The following is a 20,790-nucleotide window of genomic DNA, read 5'->3' as shown; positions in this document are numbered from 1 at the left end:
AACGGGAATTAACACAGATCATAACAAACTGTAGGGAAGCTGTGACATTGTAATAAATTTTGCTGAATAATTGTATTAATTTCTTTCTTTCTTTCTTTCAAGAAAAAATAAAAATAAAAACGTTGAAGAGTCAAAAAGTAGGGGTCCAGAATCTCCTTATTAAAGGAATAGTTCACTTCCAGAATAAAAATTTCTTAATAATTTACTCACTCCCATGTCATCCAAGATGGTATGATTTTTGAGGAAAACATTGTAGGATTTTCTCCATATAATGGACTTCAATGGGGATCAACGGGTTGAAGGTCCAAATTGCAGTTTCAGTGCAGCTTGAAATGGCTCTTCCCAGCTGAGAAATAAGGGTCTGATCAAGCGAAACGATTGGTAATTTTCAAAAAAATTATTAAAATGTATATACTTTTAACCACAAATCCTCATCTTGCAATAGCTCGACCTCACGCATTACGTAATCAGGCACACGTGACGTAGGCGGACGTACCGAGCTAGTACTTTCAAAGAAGAAAGTCAAACAGCCTTTACAAAAAAAGGAAAAACAAGGATATCGGACAATTTTGAAGTTGGAGGAGAAAATGAGCTGATGTTTTTCGCCCTACTCTACCTTTTTGAACCGAAGTACACAGACAAAGAACTAGCCGCGTGTGACTTTTCCAATGTGATTACGTAATGCATGAAGTCGTGGACGCGCATTACAGAGCTAGTGCAAAACAAGCATTTGCGTTTAAAAAGTTTTAAAAAATTTTTTAGAAAATGATCGATTGTTTCACTAGACAAGACACTTATTCCTCGGCTTGGATCGTGTAGTGCTCTTTGAATCTGTATTACAACTGTAATTTGGACCTTCAACCCGTTGGCTGCCATTGAAGTCCACTATACGAAACAAAATGCTGAAACAACTTTTTCCTCAAAAACCTTAATTTCTTTTCGACTGAAGAAAGAAGGACATGAGCATCTTGGATAACATGGGGGTGAGTAAATTATCAGAAAGTTTTTATTCTGGAAGAGAACTAATCCTTTAAAGGTTGTGCAAGTTAAATCAAGTATTTCACAAGCATTCATTAATATCATCAATTATACTGGTTTAACAGCATGATTAATTGCATATTAATACACACCACAATAAACTCAATATGATACATATTCAGCAAGAAGGACAATGGCTTTCATTCTCAATAAAATATAAAAATTTCATGTTTGATCAGCAGTAAAACAATATCAATTCTTGCTCTAATGTTTCCCCACAGAGTGGTTTAGGATGCTATCAAATGCATAATGGTTTCATTAATTCTAACTCAAAGTGGACTATCTTTTCTCCATTAAGCCTACAATTTCAACAAATTTCAACAACAATATTCTCCAAATTTCCTACAATCTGATTGCATAGAGTTTGACCTAAAACTGTAACTTACACAAAGAGGACAATGCCCGTGTTAGCCATTGCATATGCTAAACCCAGAATTCCACTTCCCATGATGGCGTTTCCCAAGTTGAAGACAGACATCCCAAAAGAAGTCTTTCCCTCAAACTAAAAAGAAAAACAGAGTTCACACATTCACATTTGAAAAATATTATGATTCTGCCACTGTCACAAACTGACATACATGAAATCTTACCAAAAGCTCAACTTACATCCGTGAAGTGAGGGGTTTTCTTGTCATCTGCGTTGGACAGGAACTCTGAGCTTTCTGCCAGATTTGCCTCTGCATTACCTGGAGTTCTGTCAGTACTAAAGACACACATAACACCCATGAGGGATTGACTGGCAGTGCATCACAGATAACTTACTAAAGGGTTAACGCCACCAAAAAACTGATTTACGGTGAGTGCTTTGCTTTATTTACAGGTGCATGATGTGCAGCTGCAGAGAAGTACTGTTTTGTTTGCTAATGATTCTGCTCTCTGCATGACATACCTGGCATTTTCAGTGCTATTTGGAACAAGTTCCCTACAGAGCAGTGTTGGAGCCGCATCCACGAAAGCACAAGAGACAGGGAAATCATGATGAACACACCCATAGATAAACACACTACTGAAGGCATGTGGCACCAATCAGGAGAAAGTGATGTCTAGAAACATTTCATTTGCTTTTGTGAAGGCGAGTGGTACTTCTACATGCAGGGTGATTTTGTTTTGCATATAAAAGAACATATAGGTGTTTCTTCAACTATGGGCACTTTTAAGTCTTGCAAAGAAAAAATAATTACCTTAAAAGACAATTTTTGCTTTTTTTGCTCAATAATATATATATATATATATACAGTATATTTCCTACTAGCAACACACATCACAGGAGCATTCAAATTACGCAGCCAGCATTCTAAGTATCTTAAATACACACAATTGAATGATACTGTCACATGTTTTGCACAATCTGACACAATTACAGCTCAATCTTTTCCCAGTTTTTACCTTGATGTAGCCTATACCCTGAAGTTATTGGTTTACCATCTCAAGCCTGATCTTCACTGTTGTCTTCTTTGTGAAGAAGTACATTAAATTTTAAAAAACTATTAGTTGAAACATTTTCGTTGTACTCTAATAGAAATGATGGCAGAATTGTGGGACTGTATTAATTTGTGTAAAAATAGAATTTAAATGTAATTAAATGTTTAAAGAAATTATTTTAACAAAATAGATGTTGAAATAAGTTCATTCAATGTGTAGATCATCAAAGTTTTAAACAGTTAATTACAGATAATGTTTTTATGATGATTTTCATATTGACAGATTGATTGTCTGGGTCTGAGAAAAGGGTAAAACAATTAAATCTATATATTAAAGGCATTAGTATTTTAATGTGACCTTAAAGGGACACTTCGCCCAAAAATGAAAATTATTTCATTAATTACTCACCCTCATGTCGTTTCAAACCCGTAAGACCTTCGTTCATCTTCAGAACACAAATTAAGATATTCTTTATGAAATCCAAGAGCTTTCTGGCTGTGCATAAACAGCAACGCAACTGACACGTTCACAATGTTGTCTATGCAGAGTTAGAGAGCTCTCGGATTTCATCAAAAATATCTTCATTTGTGTTCCGAAGATGAACGAGGGTCTTACAGGTTTGGAACGCCATGAGGGTCATTATTGACAGAATTTTCATTTTTGGGTGAACTAACCCTTTAAATAACCAAAAGAACAAAGTTAGTTGTAATCAAAAATCTATTGTTGTCACATAAAAGGTTCCTGTAGTTGAAGAAACACCCATACACATTAATTTGCACAAAAACATGTTGGAGCTTTGAACATGAGAGCATAACATCAGTGTTACTGAATGTGCTCAGTGATGTCTGAACTGTGCTGTTCAGTGACATTTAGGACTGTGATGACAGACAGGCTTCACCTTATTAAGATGACTGACTGGATGCTTTAATGCTAGCTGGAAGATACTGCAAAAACACAAACTAATGTTCACACATACTGTATATATGCACTAAACGTATATAAAGCTTAAGGCACCCCTAAGATAGACTGAAGGATAGATTCAATGATAAAGCTTATACCAAATGAAACTGTATTACTAAATCTATACACATTGGATGACTGACAATAAACCATCCTTAACCAGACAGAAATTATATTGCACCCTTGAGCGAATACTTACTGAGCTGCATCTTCTGATTGGCTTTTTATTGCAGTCACAGTAGTCTCCTCGCCAGCTCCATGCCCCTTCCCGTTGGGGATAGTGTTCATCTCGTCGGGCTCCATGCTTTCAGAGCGATTATTCTCGGTCTTCAAGTGTGCGTGTGTGAGAGAGGAAGATCTATAGAGAAACTTTGTGTCTGTCCCTTGTTTCCCTATAAGAAAAGGATGCAAAAACAGTGCATATTAACCCCAGCTTGTTTAAAGGACACGTGATATGTTCATCTGTGTAAAATGGAGCAGTGAAGTATTATGTAAGACCTTGAAATAGGATATGATGTGAACCTCAATGCCTGAAACACACTCTACGTAGGTACATGAACATCTACACAAGTTCAATTTCAGATTGTTGCTTTCTGAAATTTGAAGAGTTTGAAGATAATTTTTCAAGTTAGTTAAATACACATACGATACGAAGCACGTTACTATAGTAGAATAAAACGTCATCAGCATGCGCTAGTGGTAAACAAAAAGAGCATGATAAATCACACTTTAGCAGTTGTATTTTTATGTGTGCTGAAAAAAAAGCGGTGAAAGAGGAAGGGATAAGAGCTTGAGGTAAGCAGTTTTATGTTTTAGCGCCATGTCGCGTTGATTTCATGTCGCATTTTTATTGGTTGGTCAGTAAACGTGGATCGTACCAGCAAACACACTGTGCAATGATCATGCTGTATCGTAGGCTATCTTTGGTCATGAGACCGTGACAACGGCCATCTTTGAACCTCTCTCACTGTACGACAGAGGACCACCGATTAGGAGCCACGATCACAGAAATCGCCACGATTGTTTCACGATGCCAATCTTTTGTCTGGGACAGCCGAAAATTGTGCAGTGTATTTAGGGCTTAACACTTCTGGCATAAAGGACAAATGGATTTGCAACAAACACTTTTTGACACCTGGCATCTGGCGTGACGTGGTGTTAAAATAAAAAAATAAATAATACATTTAAAAACGATTTTACTATATAAATACATTTATATAACTGTAATAAGAGTTTTTTAAACAAAAATTAAGGCCTATACATATAAAAAGGGGGAACTCTTTCTGTATATATATACAGTGGTGTGAAAAAGTGTTGGCCCCCTTCCTTTTTTTTTTGCATGTTTGTCACACTTTAATGTTTCAGATCATCAAACTAATTTAAATATTACACAAAGATAATGCAAGTAAATACAAAATGCAGTTTTGAAATGATGATTTCATTTATTAAGTGAAAAAAGCTGTCCAAACCTAAGTGGCTCTACGTGAAAAATTAATTGCCCCCTCCTGTTAAATCATGAAAGAACTGCAATTAACAACATTATTTTAGAAAGCTGCGTTAAATTTCACTAGCCACACGCAGGCCTGATTACTGCCAGACCTGTTGAATCAAGAAATCACTTAAATAGAACCTGTCTGACAAAGTGAAGCACGTTTAAATAGCAACACATTATGCCGCGATCTAAAGAAATTCAAGAACAGATGAGAATCAAAACAGTTGACATGTATCAGTCTGGAAAGGATTATAAAGCCATTTCTAAGGCTTTGGGACTCCAGCAAACCAAGTTTGATGATCTGAATCGTTTAAATGTGACAAATATGCAAAAATTAAAAAAAACAGGAAGGGGGCAAACACTTTCTCACACCACTGTATATATATATATATATATATAGACAGACAGACAGGCTTCTCTGCATTTCTCTCATGTGTTTCTTACTTCTTGCATGACAAAACAGCTCCATCAAACCTCTGCCACTGCCAAATGAACTTTGCAAAACAACCAGTAACCTTTTGCACCGATACCATACAACTGAATAAGTCGTCACTTTCCTGACTCTACTGAGAGGTGTTGTTCTCGCTTTCCTCCTTTCACTATATGGCTCCTGATGTCTCTATAGCTGTTTTTGTGGTCTCTTCCTGCCTTCATTGGTGCCTGACTCCCTGTGGCTGCTTATGATGGACCTGTTGGAGTGCTGAGTCCTGAAAGCACAAGCTGACATGCGTCTCCAGGCTCCCATTTGGCCCCCTGGTATTCCCAATCCTGGTCTGAAAGGACGGAGCCCTAGTATCACATTAGCTACAAAGCATAAACAGAAGTATGGGGAAAGAGGAGGGGAGGGAACCTACACTCCAAACCAGCGGGCCCATTGAGGAAGGCCATGAAAGCCAGCAGAACCAGCTATGACCAGCTCAGAACCAGTTCTGGCCCTCTTTGTCCATTCAACTCGCTTTTTTTACAGCTTTCTTCCCATTCCTTTACTTTTAATTAGGAGAAGCTTAACATAACAGTCATGCTCTCTTCATGCTTGAAACTCTGGGCTGGCATAACCTCAAGTTCTCCCTTTTTATTCTCCTGCTCCCTCGCTACGCCCCGCAAATGTGAATTAATAATCGAGCAGAAAACGAATCGGCGTGAACTCTGGGAAGATCAACTCTGGTTCATCCAGCGAGATGCCACGTTACTCGGCTTGCTGCGCAGCCACGCCAAGAGCAATGTGGTTGGGCAGCAAAGCACGGTACGCAATTGTGCATGCTGTGTGGTTTCCTGGGAACAGGGTTGGAGGAACAGAAGGGTGATTGTGCCAAGCGTCATTATACCAGTGGGGCCTCCTCGGCTCAAACTCGCCAGGGCACTCGAAGGGCTGAAAAGGTAATTCATCAGGCTCCCTAATTCAAAAAAACAGTGAACCTTAAATTTGAGAATGCCTCATGAAATGGGAAGCGGACCTATGATGGGGGCAGAGGTCTGTGCCAAGATGTTGAATGGAGAACCAGCCTGTCCTTCATGCACTGCGCTAATCAGACAGACACTGGTCTAACCAGATAAATGGTTACACGTGATTGGCCGGAGGAGTTCAAGGCTTTGGGCGGAGTCAATTGAGTTAACCACAACAGGTCCCATTGTCGCATATTCAAATGCATAATAGCAGCTGCGTTTACTCTGCGCCGGAACATGTGACGATTTTCAACCGGGTCTGAAAAACACAAACAGAATTTGTTTTCTCCGATGTCTGCCAGCTCCTAAACACACTGGGGAAGAAACAGCTTTGCCAACTGGGTCATAGCTTAAGTTTCTTGAATAATGAGAAGTTTATTCATGGATTAAATACTCCACGCAGCCTGCTTTCAATTGTGCATTGAGACTAAACTCGCTAGTACAGACGCACAATTCCAAAGAGTAATAACATCGCCTCCCTGCTGACGTAACAATGTCCAACGTTCTCAAAAAGAGGCTGGGACATGCTCATCTGTTCTCATTATGTCTGCGTGACTTAAAACAGTCACATGCAAAAAAGCATGAGCGCTGCATTTGTCGTGACGTGATGTGGTGTTGTCAGGAACTGATTTAGCTCTGTGTCTGTGAAAAGCACTTATTAGAAGTGCTGCAGCGACACATCGATGTTCATTAAAAACACCCTAAGTGTCCATAAATTACTGTTATTAAGACTGGTTCATCCCTCTCTGTCATGGGATTCAACGGCAGCGAAAATTTGAGTGTGACTAGGAATGAATTAGAGAAAGAGGTGGAAAAAAAGAGATTTAGAGCAAGAGGGATTACAATTTAATATTATCAGAAGAAAATGTAAGATTATTGTGGCCGGTTGTCAGGATGTTGCTATGCAGTCGCTCTGTTCTGGAAGGATGATAGGTCTTTGCTTACTAGCCCATTTCAATAAAGCCTACCCACAAGTCTCTTATGATATTCTGGTCTTTAGATATGGCTCTTGTAGAGTATCCATTCTTAGACTCTCATGCTGACCATTTATTTCTTTAAAAATACATAAAAAAATAACTGTTACCTATTTTTATATATTTTCAAATGCAATGTATTCCTTATTCCACTTACTCTTTAGTGTCACGTTACATTATAATGTATAATTTAATTATAATGTGCTGATTTGTTGCTCAAAAAAAACATTCTCTGTTAGTATCAATGTTGAAAACTGTTGTGCTGTTTAAAATTTTTGTGGAAAATATGATTTTTTTTTACCAAGATTCCTTGATGAATAGAAAGTTTAAAAAAAACAAAACATTTATTTTAACTCTTTTGAAACATCATACATGTCTTTTATTGCCACTTTTGATCAAGTCCTTGCTGAATAAAAGTATAACTTATACTTAAAGTATAAATTTTTTATAATAATTATTTTATTATTTGATCACTAATGTTTTTGATTAGAAAAGTAAGTTGTGCACCTACTGTAAGTTTACTAATAACACAGGCAGTAAGCAGTCCTAAAATAACCCAAACATCGTGAGAGTAATCATCTCTTTGTCTCCATAAACCACAGAATCGTATTTACAAAAGTGAACTGAAAGACAAAATGAGATGAAGTGAGACTGAAAGAAAGATGAGAAAAAAGAGATGTAGAAAGTAAAATCTAGCACCCCCTTAACACAGCGAGACCAGTAAGACAGCTGATGCAACTCCACGGCATCAGTGACGTGGGCAGAGCTGCATTAGGACGTCACTCGGCCCAGAGGTTTACACAGCTCTGGAATGTTTGCCCTCAGCTTTCAGATGTGCGTGAGCTGTGTACGTGGTTTGGTGTCCTGCTCTTTTAAATGATCCCTGCTGTGTGATTACTTACAGACATACCAGCTGCGTGTATCTGGCATATACTCACACACCTCTGCTATTCACTTCGTTAAACCTGCACTGTAATATCCAGGCTAATTGCTCAGTCAAAAGCCCCAGGTCTTTAATTAACTGATGAAGGATTTTGAACAAACGAACTGCCCTCTGTCCACCCTACCATCTGGATTATAAACTCAGATTAACTGTACTCTGACATATTCACCCTATTCCAAGAAAAAGGAATCAGGTTATTAATAAAACAACATTATTGGAGTCTTGTTTCAGTTTAATGTACTGGGTAAATTGAAGGGGCTCTTCCCTTGCAGAAAGCCAGTAAGATTTTCTATAAACAAAACAAAAAGCATACAAATTTTTCTATTTCAGATAAATGCTGTTCTTCTGAACTTTCTATTCATCAAAGAAATCTGAAAAAATTCTACTGTTTTCAATATATTAATAATAATAATAATAATAAATGTTTTTGAGCAGCAAATCAGAATATTAGAATGATTTCTGAAGAATCACGTGACTGGAGTAATGATGCAAAAAATTCAGCTTTGAAATCACAGGAATAAATTACATTTTAAAATATATTCAAATAGAAAACAGTTATTTTAAATACTAAAAACATTTCAAAATTTTACTGTTTTTCAAATCAAATACATGCAGGCTTGGTGAGGAGAAGAGACTTTAAAAACATAATAAATGTTCAAAATCTTAACTCTTGACTGGTAGTATATATTATATATTATTTTATAATAAGAAATATAATGTAAAAATAAATAAGAAATAAAAAACTAAATATAATTATAAAACTAATAACCTAAAAATTTAAATCCTGTCATCATTTACTCACTCTCATTTTAAACCTGAATGACTTTCTTCAACAGGAAAACATAAAAGTAGTAATTTTGAAGAATGTCTGAGTTTAAGTTTTCCATATAATGAAAGGGAACTAATATTGTTGAGGCCAAAAAATTACAAAAAGCATCATAAAAAGTAACCTCATTAATACCCCTGTTAAAAAAACTGTATATGCTGGTTAGGTATATTTTGAAGCATGGCAGCTGGTTGTAGCTGGTTTAAACTGGTCCTTAGTTGGTCATGAGCTGGTTTAAGCTGGTCCTAAGCAACCAGCTCCTTCTCAGGACCAGCTCATAACCAGCTTATAACCAGCTCAGGACCAGCTCAAACAGCTGCCATGCTTCAAAACATACCTAACCACCATATGCTGTTTTTTTTCAACAGGGACATCCATATACGGAAGAGTTAATGAGAGGTCCAGTCAAAGTACACATAAAGCACATATTTTTTAGATTTTTGGAGCTTGATGGCCTCAGTTCACTTCACATTCTGTGGAAAAGAGTAGCAAGCATGCTGCCTGATTCCACAGAAGAAATACAGTTATATGGGTTCAGACATGAGCGCGAGTAAATGATGACAGAATTTAAATTCAGAGTGAATTATTCCTTTAATATCTATATCAGTTGGTATAATCATATACAACTTCCTTCCACAGGAGAAATGGAGGAGATTAAACAGACTAGGACACTGACAATGACATTTCTCTCCTATTTTAGAAGAGCAGCTAATACAGTAATGAGTCATACTCCAAAAACACAATCCAACACGCACATTCACACAAGTGCAGAATCTGTTGGATTTTTCAAAGCCGTTACACAGGGGCTAAACTGGATCACATGGCTGACTGCAGGATAAACATCCAGAGTCTCCATTTGCTGTCAAAAATAGCATAGAACATTCACACTCACAAATGTGACAAGCAGAGATGTATAGCGCTAGCATCACACCGTTTATCCTGTGATGTGAAGAGCAGACGTTCTGTCAAGGCTAATGCTGAAGTGTGTGGATAACGGTCATCTGCGCAGGGGACGGATACATAAACAACACATAAACAAATGCGTCAAGGATGAAAATATATTTTCTGACTGTCATGATAAAAACCTTTTACTCCCATGCAAAATTCAGTTGACAGTTTAAGTAACTGAGTGTCTATATTAGGTGTTCAGTATTGCTGATGGAGACATTGTTCTTTTAGGAAATTCTGCTTAATTTTAACCATAATATAATTGGTTCATAATAGAGCTGTACGATATATAGAAATAAAATCAATATCGTTATATGGCTTAATGCGATAGTTTTATAGCGAAGGCTGAGATGCTGAAAAACAGACAAAATTAAAAGCTTAGCATTTTAACAACTGAAATTGACAGAAATAAGATTTTACAGTGTATTATAAAATAAAATTATTTTATTAAATACTACTTTTTATTTTACAGTACAGTAGTATTATTGCATAATACATTTACTGCAATACATTTAATTTAATAATCACAATAAATAAAATAATTGTATTATTTTACAGCCATATTAAATGGTGAAAAAACATGAATTTTTTTAAAGACCTGTTTACAATACCTAAAACGATAATGATAACTATATATATTAAGTTGTAATAATTCTATGAGAATAGTGGAGTTCACAGCAAAACAATAACTAATACAGAAGAACAATATCGGGTTCACTTTCAGAACTTTTTTTTTTCAGCTGATGAACAATAAAAACACTGACAGTCCATCAGAATCCATCCTGCTTTAAAGAGATGGAGGATTTAAAGTGGCATCAAAACTGCAGCACGCAATTATAATAAACAGAACGTTGTCATACAGTACATTGGTGTGGATGATCATTCTTGGTGTAGAAACAAAATGTCTGTTCTTTCAAATAATGAGCAGCCCTAGTTCATAACAGCTTCCACAAAGACTCTGGGCTGCCCTTAAGTAGTCTACAAGTGTACGCCAATCTACACGAGATGATGCTGGATGTCAAATGGAATGCATTGTATAAAACTGCATCATGCATCATCAGTGCTTGTCTTAATATGTACTGCCCCTCACTCCTCTTTTTCCCTTTATCCGGAGAGGATTTGAAGTCTCTGTGATTAATGAGATCTGTCTGACGGAGATTAATTCCAAACACCAATTTAGACATCAACTATCAACCCTTCGTCCGTCTCCTAATCTGACAAATTACATGAAAATCTTCACTGCCGTTCAAAAATTTGGACTCGGTAAGACTTTTTTAACAAAAGAATCTCATGAAGTCTGCATTTATTTGATGAAAAGTACAGTAATATTGTGAAAAATAACAACTGCTCTATTTGAATACATTTTAAAATGTAATTTACTTCTGTGATGGCAAAGCTGAATTTTCAGCATCATTACTCCACTCTTCAGTGTCACATGATGCTTCAGAAATCCTAATATGCTGATTTGCTGACTAAGAAACATTTCTTCTTATGAATGTCGAAAACAGTTACGCTGCTTAATATTTTTTTGTGAAAGCTGTAATTTTTTTCTCTCACTTTTTTCAAATTCAAAAGAACAACATAAAAAAAATGACTGAACCCAAACTTTCGAAAGGTATACTCTAAAAAATGCTGGGTTGTTTCAACCCAATGTTGGGTCAAATATGGACTGACCCAACTGTTGGGTTAAAAAGTTAATTTAAAAATGTAACCAAAATTTAACCCAACAGTTGGGTTAGTCCATATTTGACCCAACATTGGGTTGAAACAACCCAGCATTTTTTTGAGTGCAGTGTATTTAAAAAATAAATAAAAATCAATACATGCCTTTCTTTTGTTAAATGATGCAAATGTACTGTAGAATAACAAATCATGCATGCAGGTGCATCTCAAGAAGTGGACGATTGTCACATGGAAGTACGTCACATTCTTCCAGTGCAGCAGGGAGATTTAGCAGATCTCATTCATCCCAAGCAAACTCTCTCGCTCTCATCTCGAAAAGAAGCTTCAGGATCTGTCAGATCCTGGTGAAGAGTTTTTTTCATGTCGGCTGCCACAGCCTCTTTTTCCTCCCCAACTCTCCTTCACTCCCTCTTTCCACCCCCAACGCTTTCTGTGTCTCTTTCCCCGGAGGCAACGTGGAGAGTGACTCATTGCAAATGTGATTTATTTATAGGCCTGTGCTCCACATCCTGTCGGTGCTGCTCAGGTTCCCACACTGAGATCGCCACAGGTAGTGGAGTTAACATCACACATGCACAAACCAAGCACAGGATAAAAACCACACCACTTACAATGGCTTGACTCACACAGCGTACACATGTTGTAGTAGACAGGAAAACAAGATGTAGTAGACCTAGTCATCTGTTTAAATTATGTATTTATGTGAAATTACTGTGATTTTCATTTCAAGACTGAAAAAATATATAGTTCTTTAAAATATTTAAATTAAAAATTATATATCAGATCATATTAATATTAGAATTAAACTGTGCTCTTAGCAAATTTTTATTTTTACCTTTTTTGTGTATATTTCTATACTTTACTTTTATTTTTATATTAGCTGCTTATGAATAAAGTGTCAAATCAGTTACTGAGGTTCCAGTTCATTTGGTATGCTGCCTTTGAAGGTAGCTGTCTTTGTACATAGTACACAGCAAAGAAGCTCACTAGGTGTTGGTACAGAGCCATTAACAACAGATGATATTCTAAAATAGAATTAAGTAAAATACTGTGAAATTTACCTCTTTGTCTTCAGTAGCCAATCATCTTATTTCACACTCTTCTTATCCATTAACAGTTACTGCAGGTGTAAATGCTGTAAATGGTGAGATACTATAGGGCTTTTTAAAAGTTACAAGGTTTTGGATGAAAGCCTTGTGTGAAGAATAAAGCCTTATCCAGTGAGAAGGGACAGATTAAAAAGTGTGACTAACATGAGAGATCTCATTACTTTACTAAGCTGTAAATAAATAAATAAAGGTCAGAAAAAAGGGAGGAAAGAAGTAATGTGCTGGCAAGCTGTCACATTAATCCAGATTGTATAAAATGATGGCATGAAGAACGAGAGCATGTGAGGCCATAAGAAATGCAGAGATTAGATGCTACTGCCTGACTGCACCGAAGTTGATGAATCAAAACAGTTGTTTTCTGTTGTAACTGTAAAGAAACAGCTACAATAAAGAAACTGAATATCACTCACACTTTGCATTTTGGGTAGATGACCCTAACATGACAAGATCGTCATTGCATTATGGGTAGCTGACCCTAACGTGATAAGATCCTCGTTGCATTATTAACATGATAAGATCCTCGTTGCATTATGGGTAGCTGACCATAACGTAAGATCTACGATCCATATTCTTATCGCAATTATTTTTCATGTTGGTTTACTGAGCAGCAGTGTAGCCAAACTAATTGTCCTTATTAAAAAATTTAGCCATACAAGGTAACAAAGAAAAAAGAACGATGTGTAGCGTCTGGAACACTCCAACACACAATATATATTTTGTTAGAAAAAACATTAATCATTATTTTTTTTTAAAAATCTAAATTTAATAAAATTAAAAAATTAAAAAATTGGATACAAACTACTAACATTTTACAATCAGAAAGTGTGTAGAATGACTTTTTTGTCATCATTGTATCTATTTTTTTCATAACTTTAAATCTTACATTTTTTTTTATTATTTAAAGTGTTAGTTTACCCGAAAATGAAAATTCTGTAATTAATTACTCACCCTCATTCAAACCCGTAAGACCTTCGTTCATCTTCAGAACACAAATTAAGATATTTTTGATGAAATCAGAGAGCTCTCTGACCCTCCATAGACAGCAACGCAACTGTAATATTCCTAGGTCCAGAAACATAGTAAGGACACCGGTAAAAAAGTCCATGTGAAATCAGTGGCTTAACTTCAGTTTTGCGAAGCTACGAGAATACTTTTTGTGAGCAAAGAAAAATAAAAGACTTTATTCAGCAATTCTTCTCCCCCAAGTTACCATCTTCCGCCATTTTAGAGAGTATCACAACTAGAGGTCGACCGATAGTGGATTTTGCCGATACCAATAGCTAGGTTGAACCACACTGGCCGATACCGATTAATTAACCGATAGTTTTAAAATTGATACTGAACAAAAACTAAAATAGTGCTTTATTAACAAAAACAGTACTGAACCATACTAGTAGTAATAGTAGTAGTAAAATAAAATAATAATAGTAATATTAAATGTTGAAATTAACTCACTCTAACAAGGAACAATACTTACACAGCTTTCATTAATCTTAATGCTACAAATGGACTCTTATTTTAAAGTGTTACCATTTCATTTCAACTGTCATGCTTAAAGATGCACATCTTCAAATATATACACAAAGGCTATAGCATTAAAATTATATACATATGGATATTGTATGTATACTCTCACACTTTAACTGCTTCTATTCTTGAACACTTGATGATTATCTAATCAAAATAAAAGCGCAGAGCTGAGTCTAGGAGAACTCACCGGTATCACACACACTCCGGACGCGTCGTGTTCAACTCGAGAAGCGGTCTAAAACAGTTTATTTAATCACCAAACGGACACAAGTTTACTTCAAGAATGAACAATTTGGCATGGATGAGTTTGAAGTTCAGTGTTTAAAAAACGGAGCAAATGGAAAGAGAAAGCGTGACCTATATTATAGCTCTATAAATGAAGCACACAGAAAGACAAACGTTTTGCTGAAAATGCACAATACACAATTCATTATGTACATTAACAACGATTCAGGACCAATATAATGTAATTGAATGGAATGTCAGTGATTTCAACCACTAGAGGCCACTCTTGCACTATGTAATGACAGCAGACCCTTCTCAGCCGCTCCAGCAATGGACGCAACCCGGAAAACTATCGGCATGGATTTTTGTCGATAACCGATAGTTCCAGCAATCAACTATCGGTGCCGATTAATCGGCAAAACCGATACATCGGTCGACCTCTAATCACAACACATAGGCACACTTTTTCCTAAGCGTAAACAACGCTGATTACGCAGATTACGTTAATGCGCGCGCTTTCCCCCCGAACGTAAACAATGCTGATTACGTCGAATACGTTATTGGATACTCTCCAAAATGGCGGAAAACGTAACTCGGTGGAGAAGAAATGTTGAATAAATTATGTTATTTTGTTTTCTTTGCACACAAAAAGTATTCTCGTGGCTTCGCAAAATTTAAGTTGAGCCACTGATGTCACATGGACTGTTTTACCGATGTTTGACCTAGGAACATTACAGTTGCGTTGCTGTCTATGGAGGGTCAGAGAGCTCTCCGATTTAATCAAAAATATCTTAATTTGTGTTCCGAAGATGAACGAAGATCTTACGGGTTTGGAATGACATGAGGGTGAGTAATTAATGACATAATTTTCATTTTTGGGTGAACTATCCCTTTAATGCTATGACATTCACTTTTGTGTCTTTTGGCTAGAAGCATTAAGAGAGTGATAGCAAGTAAAAGTACTCACTCTGTAAGTCCCATAATTAATATCTAGAACAATCAAGTTAGAGTAATTAAATCCTGCTTACTGAAAAAAGGTTCCATCTTCAATAAGAATCTGCCTTATTTTATTGAGTTCACTCACTGTGACCATATTTGTTTTCACTTTGCACACTTTCTTCACACAACTGCAATTTCCGGTGAGTAGGGGCATGTTTCGCTGTTAGGAAGTTATTGTGTGACTCGGAGCGTCGAGGAGAACACTAAGGCAGTGTTGGGTCAGTCAGGCGCTTGGCAGATGAGGGAAGCCTCCATATGTTGGCATGTCTGCAACAATGGAAGAGAGTAACAGTGGTCCAAACAGGGCATATCGTTTCAGGTCGGCCCATCAAACGCCATTCTGTGTCAGTGTCCACACACCAGCCCCAAACAAAGGGACACCCTCTCCTGTCTTCCCTGATGTTCTTCTCTTGAGTCACATGATGAGAGCAGAATATCGTGAGGGGATGTCACCGTGACCAGATGGCAAATCTATATACTGTTGACACCTCTGATGAACCCAAGCGACCAATCAGATGCCAAAGCTCAACTGACAACATCAAGAGAACCCCAATCACATTCAAGGTCTCCAGGACAAAGGATACTAGGCGTACATTTCCTCTTTAACAATAACACTATTGGTTGAGTAGAGAGTATAATATTCCTATACTTGTCTGTTCTTGACTAGAATCTAGTACTTATTCATAAACTGTAAATTAGCGTCAAATTACATTGTTAAAACATAGCACACTCACATTTTTAATTTTGTGCATGAATTTATTGTAGTAATCAAGAATTGACTTGCTCAAAATAATTATTCCACCCACCAAGCATTTTAATTCAAAATGATAAACACAATATAGAAAATATTTAATTCAGCACAGACAAAACATAGGGGGAAAGGTTTTTTGTCCTGTACATTCTTTATAGTTCTACACAGAACTAGGTGCATTAGAATATGCCTACCTCCATACTATACAACAGGCGAAAACAGCATGTAAAAAAATGTCTGAATTCAAAGCATTCAAAAAATAGTACGTGAAAAGTTCCCCAATGACCAACTACTACCACTGAGATTCTGAAGTGCACATTCATGGACACTTTACATGAAGCCACAGAAGAGGAGTTGTGAATGGCAGTGCAGTGACACTGGTAGGTCACATGACAATAACAACATACCAAATGTAGTATGTGAATACAGTATCTACGATTTTGGACATAGCTAGAATTTTACAACTTCTACTATTACTTTAGGAGGGTGCTAGTCACATATGATAGTGAAGGCACCATGTACATGCACATTTCTGAATGGTTAAACAAATTGTATTACAACTCATTGCATGTTACAACACTCCCCTGTCGTCCCTACTTAATAATTCACAAGAACCCATTTAAAACCTCAGTGACGCACAATCATGAATTGCTTATTATGAATGTTTAAATTGCGAAACAAAACATAAAGTGGGGCTTCATACAATAGACATCTTACATTGTGCAGTAATGGAGGTCCTGCCTGTGTTTTCAGGCCACTCCAAGCACACAATTGACCCTATATAGTGAGAGCTGTCACATCAACACTCACAATCTGCTTGGGATGTGAAGTGCTTTCAACAGAACCAGTGATAACAGACCAGTTGCCCTGTATCTGTGTTTAATAACATCCTCTCTTTCTTTTTGGCTCTATTGTGTTATTCTATTCAGCAATTATAGGAGCAGCACACATGCATTCACTTCCAACTTTTGAATCTAAAGTTGCAAGTGAACGACAGGCCCAAAATTTGTCAATCAATAAATAATCTACTATCTTAAACTAAAAAACAATAATAATAAAATAAAATAAGATAAAATAAAATAAAATAAAAATATTTTAAAGTAGTGGTTCCCAAACCTGTCCTGGAGGCCCCCCTGCCCTGCACCTTTTGTATGTCTCCCTTATCTAACACACCTGATTCCACTCATCAGCTCGTTAGTAGAGAGTGCAAGAACTAAATTGGGTGTGTCTGATTAGGTAGACATACAAAATGTGCAGGGCAGGGGGTCCTCCGGGACAGGTTTGGGAACCACTGCTTTAAAGGAATAGTTCACCCAAAAATGAAAATTAGCTGAAAATGTACTCATTCTCAGGCCACCCAAGATGTATATAAGTTTGTTTCTCTATAATTGGAGACATTTTGCATTACATCCTCTGCAGTGAATGGGTGCTGTCCTCTCACATCAGAGTCCACTGACATATTTGTTTACTTGTTCTTGTAAATGATGCTTGATCAGTGCATATTTCTCCACTGATTCAGACAAGATGACTTTTTCACTGGAGGAAGTGTCATTATGGATTATGGGTTCGCAGGAAGCAACAGTTTAAAGTTAAAAACGTCTTAATGATGAATTTGTTTATTACAAACACGCGGCTTTTCATTTCACAAGCTGTTAATTGATGGACTCCACCCATTCACTGCAGAAGATCGATTGGTGAGCAAGTGATGTTACTAAATTTCTCCAAATCTGTTCAGATGAAGAAACAAACAGGTCTTACAGTGAGCTATTTAGCTCATTTTAATTTCTGGGTGAATTATTCCTTTAAGAAGAACAAAGTCGCCTTGAGTCGTGTAGCCTAATCATGCTTCGGATTCAAATTATCTTACAGCACACTATTATTCAATTTTCACACATATTAAGTAAATAAATGATGTTTGCTTTTCATTTTCATTTAGTTAAAAACCAGCTGCACTCATCACAAACAATCAAACATCAGACTACTCTACTAAAGCTAACATGGTTCAGATCTGACCACCTGTTCCAGTGCATGACCTCTGATGTGTGACTTCACATCACACCAGAATTGAATTCTATATCAAATGTGAAACAGCCATCTCAAATTGCCTTAGGATAAGAATAAATCAACTTTGTTGAAACATTTCTTATTGAACCACCTTTTAACCAGCTCTAAAATTGACTAGTTTGTCAAGTGATGTTCCAGATACATTTCTGTATATTTTGAAAGGGCATACAATAAGAAAAACATTAACAATGTAGGTCAATGTGCACATAAGAATCCTATTTCATGTATTCACCTGTTATCTTGAATTGTCACTTTAGATAACTGGGACACGCTAAGAGCAGGCCTAAGACATCTAAGACGAGATGTATTCAAAATGACAGGATTAGAGAGAAATCAATTCATTTGAAGTCAAGATGTGATTATTATGCTCTGTCTAACGCCCCCTGTGGTTGCACAGAAAGGAAGAGAAGGAGAGAGAGACAGGGAAATCGTGTTTTCACTCTTCCTCAGCTAATCACTGGTTAGAGCACTTCACCTTCTTCGCCTTAATCTACCACCTCAACCACCTGACGTGCTCTAGAACACACAATACCGAATATCTCAGCTTCACCTAGGTCACTTCTGCTGGGTCGCATCTGCTACCCAGACGCTCTGGGATGATACTACCCAAAGGCACAGGTGCACACAGGAACACAAGTAACTCCTGTCCATTCATACACTGAAACTGTACTGTAGTGAGTCTTAACATGAAGTCTGGAGGGGGGAAAAACTTGATGCCAGAGAGAGGTGAGGTATAAACTTACTAGTTATAAGCTTACAGTAGACAGCTAGATCTTAGGTAATCTGTCAAAAAAAAAAATCTGAAAATTGTGATTTAATGACTCTAAAAAATTGTGTAAAAAAAAAAAGTGGTCTAACCATCAAAGAACGATTGGTAACACTTTATTTTAAGGTGTACTTGTTACACACATTACATGCACTTTACTATTACATAATAAATTATGCATAATTACATGCAAGTAACCCTAAACTAAACCCTAATCCTAACCCTAACCATACAGTAAGTACATGCAGTTAATTATTATTACTCAATACTTAATTGTGTAGTTAATTATTATTGCTAAGTACTTAAATGTATATTACACTGTAACAAGGACACCTTGAAATAGTGCAACCGAAAATCTATTAAAATACTAATCTACTAATACAATAGTATATATTTTCCAGAAGATCAGTTTGCTAGGCTATTTGTTTTCTTTTTTCTTCTATTTTAAAATAGTGTTTATATATATTTATATATTTATATACAGCATTTTTGGGTATCATGGGCGCATGCGGACTTTTGGGGAATCGCAGATGCTTCTCTTCACGCACTCACTAAGTTCAGCTGATTATGATATAGCTGTTAAATCTGCACACGCACCTAGGATGCCAAAAATGCTGTCTAGGTTGACAAAGCACCAAGATTTGAGACATTAACGGGCAGTAAAGTTTCTGCTGTTACTAAGCGACAGAAAGTATTTACACACTGATATTCAAATCAACCACACAATGAATTAAAGCACGTATAACAGTTTAGTATATTTAGAAATAAATGTTTAAGATGGTCATGAGTCACAGGGGCAGTAGCCTAGTTTTACATGTGTCCTTTGAGGAATAATAATGTCATTGTTATAAGACTACATCTAAAATGTGGGTCACAACGGTCTAAAAATATGGAAAACTAAGACATATATCGTATCTATGACAGATGAAACGAATTATATGAACAATATCACAACAATAAAAACGTTCAGTCTTACCGGACGGATTTTCTGTTAATGGTGAATTTCTGAGAAACGTCCTTCAGATGAAGCTCTCCCCGTGGTTTACCTCGGATTAAACATGTAACACCACAAAACTTGAGGATGGGGATGTGAGGACCGTCCTCTATGAATTACTGCCGTTATTCTCATTGACTTGGAGCCCGTGAGTCGGTTTTGACGGGTTTTTAAAGTGGGCTGTAACGGCTCTTCAGTTTCCCCGCCTCCGATTGTCTAGACCGAGCAGCGACCAATCCACTCACTCCGGGAATCTTCGTCACGCGCTGGACTCAACGCTCCCGTGTCTTGCGCTTATTACAACGGGCGCGTTCAGCTTGTGTCGCGTCGCGTCGCGCCGCTAGCATTTAATTGGTCGAGGATGTATATGGGGCCGACGTCAGAATTCAGTCATACTCAACCCGCGAGCGCTCGCTTGCTGTGCTGCTGATGGAGTGATGACGGACGCGAGAAAAGAGACACTGAAAACTGACACCAAATCTAACTGTGCATTAAATATTAACACGGTTATAACAACATCTATCTATCTATCTATCTATCTATCTATCTATCTATCTATGCCTATCTATCTATCTAGGCCTATCTGTCTGTCTGTCTGTCTGTCTGTCTGTCTATCTATCTGT

The 20,790-nt window shown here is 36.9% G+C and overlaps 1 protein-coding gene across 1 annotated transcript in view; it reads right to left on the bottom strand.

Moving 5' to 3' along the window:
* The window catches only part of slc38a3a (solute carrier family 38 member 3a), a 35,253-nt gene extending 14,913 nt beyond the window's left edge, over nt 1–20,340 (bottom strand). Inside the window, exons 1-5 of the mRNA XM_016267371.1 lie at nt 20,150–20,340; nt 3,620–3,812; nt 1,928–1,960; nt 1,645–1,741; nt 1,425–1,540 (exon numbers count right to left, since the gene is read on the bottom strand). Coding sequence (XP_016122857.1) covers nt 1,425–1,540; nt 1,645–1,741; nt 1,928–1,960; nt 3,620–3,723 — 350 coding nt within the window. The 5' untranslated portion in view covers nt 3,724–3,812; nt 20,150–20,340. The remainder of the gene's footprint in view (nt 1–1,424; nt 1,541–1,644; nt 1,742–1,927; nt 1,961–3,619; nt 3,813–20,149) is intronic.
* Nucleotides 20,341–20,790: the final 450 nt, after the last annotated feature.

This window comes from Sinocyclocheilus grahami, unplaced genomic scaffold (assembly GCF_001515645.1).
Source record: "Sinocyclocheilus grahami isolate Dianchi unplaced genomic scaffold, SAMN03320097.WGS_v1.1 scaffold3.1, whole genome shotgun sequence".
NCBI lineage: Eukaryota > Metazoa > Chordata > Actinopteri > Cypriniformes > Cyprinidae > Sinocyclocheilus > Sinocyclocheilus grahami.
This window is presented reverse-complemented; position numbering and strand designations above follow the sequence as displayed.